The sequence below is a fragment of the Cydia strobilella genome, chromosome 1, assembly GCF_947568885.1.
Source record: "Cydia strobilella chromosome 1, ilCydStro3.1, whole genome shotgun sequence".
NCBI lineage: Eukaryota > Metazoa > Arthropoda > Insecta > Lepidoptera > Tortricidae > Cydia > Cydia strobilella.
In genome coordinates, this window is record NC_086041.1 from 14922259 (window position 1) to 14925189 (window position 2931).

A 2931-nucleotide genomic window follows, 5' to 3' on the forward strand; every position below is an offset into this window, starting at 1 on the left:
TTTATTTTATCGACTTTGTATATACTCTTTTTATTCTTACACTCGTTGCAGAGGCCATACATGCAGTCTTTCGAATCGAAATCACATACTGTTGCTTCTATTAGTAAACTGGGGTCGTCAGTTCCTGTAATACCTTTTTTCCTCAAAGCTAAAGCTTTGTATTCAAAATTTGCATGAAGCTTGCACAAGCACATTTCCCTTGCATCAATCGAAGGAGTCACAACAAAGAACGGCTTATTCCGTGTAAAATAATAATAAGAGCATTTAATCTCAGGGTTCTCTTTTAGAAAAACCTTGTGAAGACTTTTCATTGTATCTAGCATATATCTTTTAGGAACTTTAATACCTTTCTTGGTTAGTACTTCCTTTTTTCCGGCTGAAGCTCGGGTAATGTCGTCTCTTAGGAAAAATTCTTTTATCTTTTTCTTCAGGAGCGTTTCTCGGTCAAAGCGAGACTTGTTCATTTCAATTTTGTTTGTGCCAAAAGTGTCCATCAAAAAAATTATCTTCATACGTGAATTTTGAATTGCTTGTGCTGCAAAAATAGTTTTTATTGTATTTCTTTCTATTTTCGATTTTGTTTTTTTAAATGTTTCCTTTATGGCATTCGCCAACATTTGGTACTTTAAGTCATCTTTGGTCTGTTTAGATTTAGGTTTATTTTTGTCTCTTAAATACTTTTTTTTTATACTTTTCATACGTCTTTTTTAAATTTTCATTTTTGTTAGCTAATATCCTATTCTCTCTGCAAACTTTAGCTCTATCTCTTCTTGTTCTTTTTCGCCCTCGTTGTTTTGGCGATTCGATTGGCTGGTTAATCTCCAAATCTACAAAGATTGATGACAAAGGCTGGATGTGCTTCGCTACGGGTTTTGTAAAAGCAACAGGATTAGCTGGTCGGGAAGATATAATCGGCGGCGAAGATGTCGCTGGCCAACGTGAAATTGATGAAAGTATTGCCGGAATTGGTGTGACTGGCGGAGGTGTCGCCGATGAAAGTGTCAGTGAAGAAGGCGTTGCCGACAAAGTTCTCTGAGGTGGAAGAGTGAGTGGAGATGTAGTTGGTGAAGGCGTCGCTGATTGAAGTGGAGCAGCTCGCAGAGACGTCACTTGAGGAAGCATTGCAATTTGGGGTTGGGGTGAGGGTGGCAAATATGCTACTGGTTGTAGTGTACGTAGTGGGCTTAATGTTAAAGGAGACGTCGCTAGTGGAAGTGTGCATAACGAAGCCGTCACTGGCGGAGGTGTTGTTGGCGGAGGAGTAGGCGATTGAGGCTCATTATGTATATGCTGAAATCTATATTCAGATTGAGGTGAGCTTGGTGGTGTATTTCGTAACACTCTTTCTACGATCTTTTTTTTTCTCGCCTGTTCTCTTTTCCGTAAACGCCAAATCGTGTTAGCGTTGTACTTTTCTTTAGGGGTTAAGTCTTTCACTAATCTTTTAGTTTTATGGTACCGTTCTCTTTGTTTCTTTTTAGCTTCTTCATAGAATTCTGGTTTGTTTTTCAATCGTTCTCGATACCGTTTTTGTTTTTCTGCGGCGCTTAGAGGCATTGTTTTTCTAGGTGTGCACCATTAACTGCTGAAATAAATAAAACAATGTCGCTAAGTTGCAACGTAAATAATAACTTTATTTAATAATCTAGCCATAAAATCATTTAAGTTGTGACGAATTTTTATGAGACATTTATTAGCAATAATTACTCTTATTACTCCACGTTAAATGTATTTACTAATAATAAATATTTAAAAGATAGGTCAAATAAGTTCGATGGCGAGTTAAATAGGATAAGTCGTACTTTCTCTTACGTTACCAGTAACGTAAGAGAAGTTTCTCCAGCGTTACCGGTAACGAAGGGGAAAATTTTAACTACAAAGTAAATTATCACGTTAGTTATTAATACAATTACATTTGCATATATATCGCGTTAATATAAGACACCAAACACACAACATTTCAATAGTTTTCAAACATAAGGATAAAAACTTACCAAAACACGTAACGTAACTTAGGGGAGCAGCAATTAAGTCACGCACACCCGACGGCAGCTCGTCGCTGACTGGCGTCCCCCCGCCAGGGATTTCACCTTGACAACGCGGGTTCTCAGAAACGTAGGCATATTTCGCCGGCGCATGAGCCACGACCAACGCCATCTCTTTAAATTTTTTTGCAACCTTCTATAGTAACGCGGGAGAATTGAAATTGGACGCTAGCTTAGGGACAACAATTTAAAAAATTCTCGAAAATTTTATAAAACTTAAAGCATGTTGGCATGGGATGGATTAAATGTACTATTTTATTCTGATTCTTTTAATGATATTATAAAAATAGGTCACCTTATGTTTAAACTTAGAAATTACTATTGTGTGACTATAGCTATCGTTGGGGACACACAATTTTTGTATGGGAGTAAATTTTCTTCTGCTGCGTTACCGTATAAATTTGCTAAAATTCTAATCAAATTGCTAATCTTAATATCTTGATTAAATATTTATAGTTCTAAAAATGTCATTACCCTAAAAAGGCGCAATAAAAATATTAGGTTTTTGAAAAAACGTTTTTTTTTATCGGGGACAAGGAAATTGGCCTCGTAAAAGTTGATTCGCCCACCTATATAGTTTAAATAAATTCTATATCATTTCATCTAAATATATTATTCATCTAAATATGTTTCTTAAATGTGTTAATTAACTATATACGTGTGCAACACCGACGTCTGCATTTGTAGGAGCTACAGATGGAGATCGCGAATAGGGGAAAATCATCATATTTAATGGTGATGTTATTCCTATAAATACATATTATGAACATTAGGAGTACCTATTGCGGACTCGAGTTTCTGCTACAGTTCGCTAAGGTAGCCTGCTCTGAGTCCGCTCTTTATCCTGTCCCAAGAATTTAATTTATACGCAACAGTTTTTGCAAAA

The 2931-nt window shown here is 36.3% G+C and overlaps 1 protein-coding gene across 1 annotated transcript; it reads right to left on the bottom strand.

The window, feature by feature from the left end:
* Window positions 1-393: 393 nt before the first annotated feature.
* Window positions 394-1570, bottom strand: LOC134746406 (uncharacterized). The gene has a single exon (XM_063680778.1). The coding sequence runs from the start codon at window positions 1555-1557 to the stop codon at window positions 658-660; it is 900 nt and encodes a 299-aa protein (XP_063536848.1). The 5' UTR covers window positions 1558-1570; the 3' UTR covers window positions 394-657.
* Between the last annotated feature and the right edge of the window lie 1361 nt (window positions 1571-2931).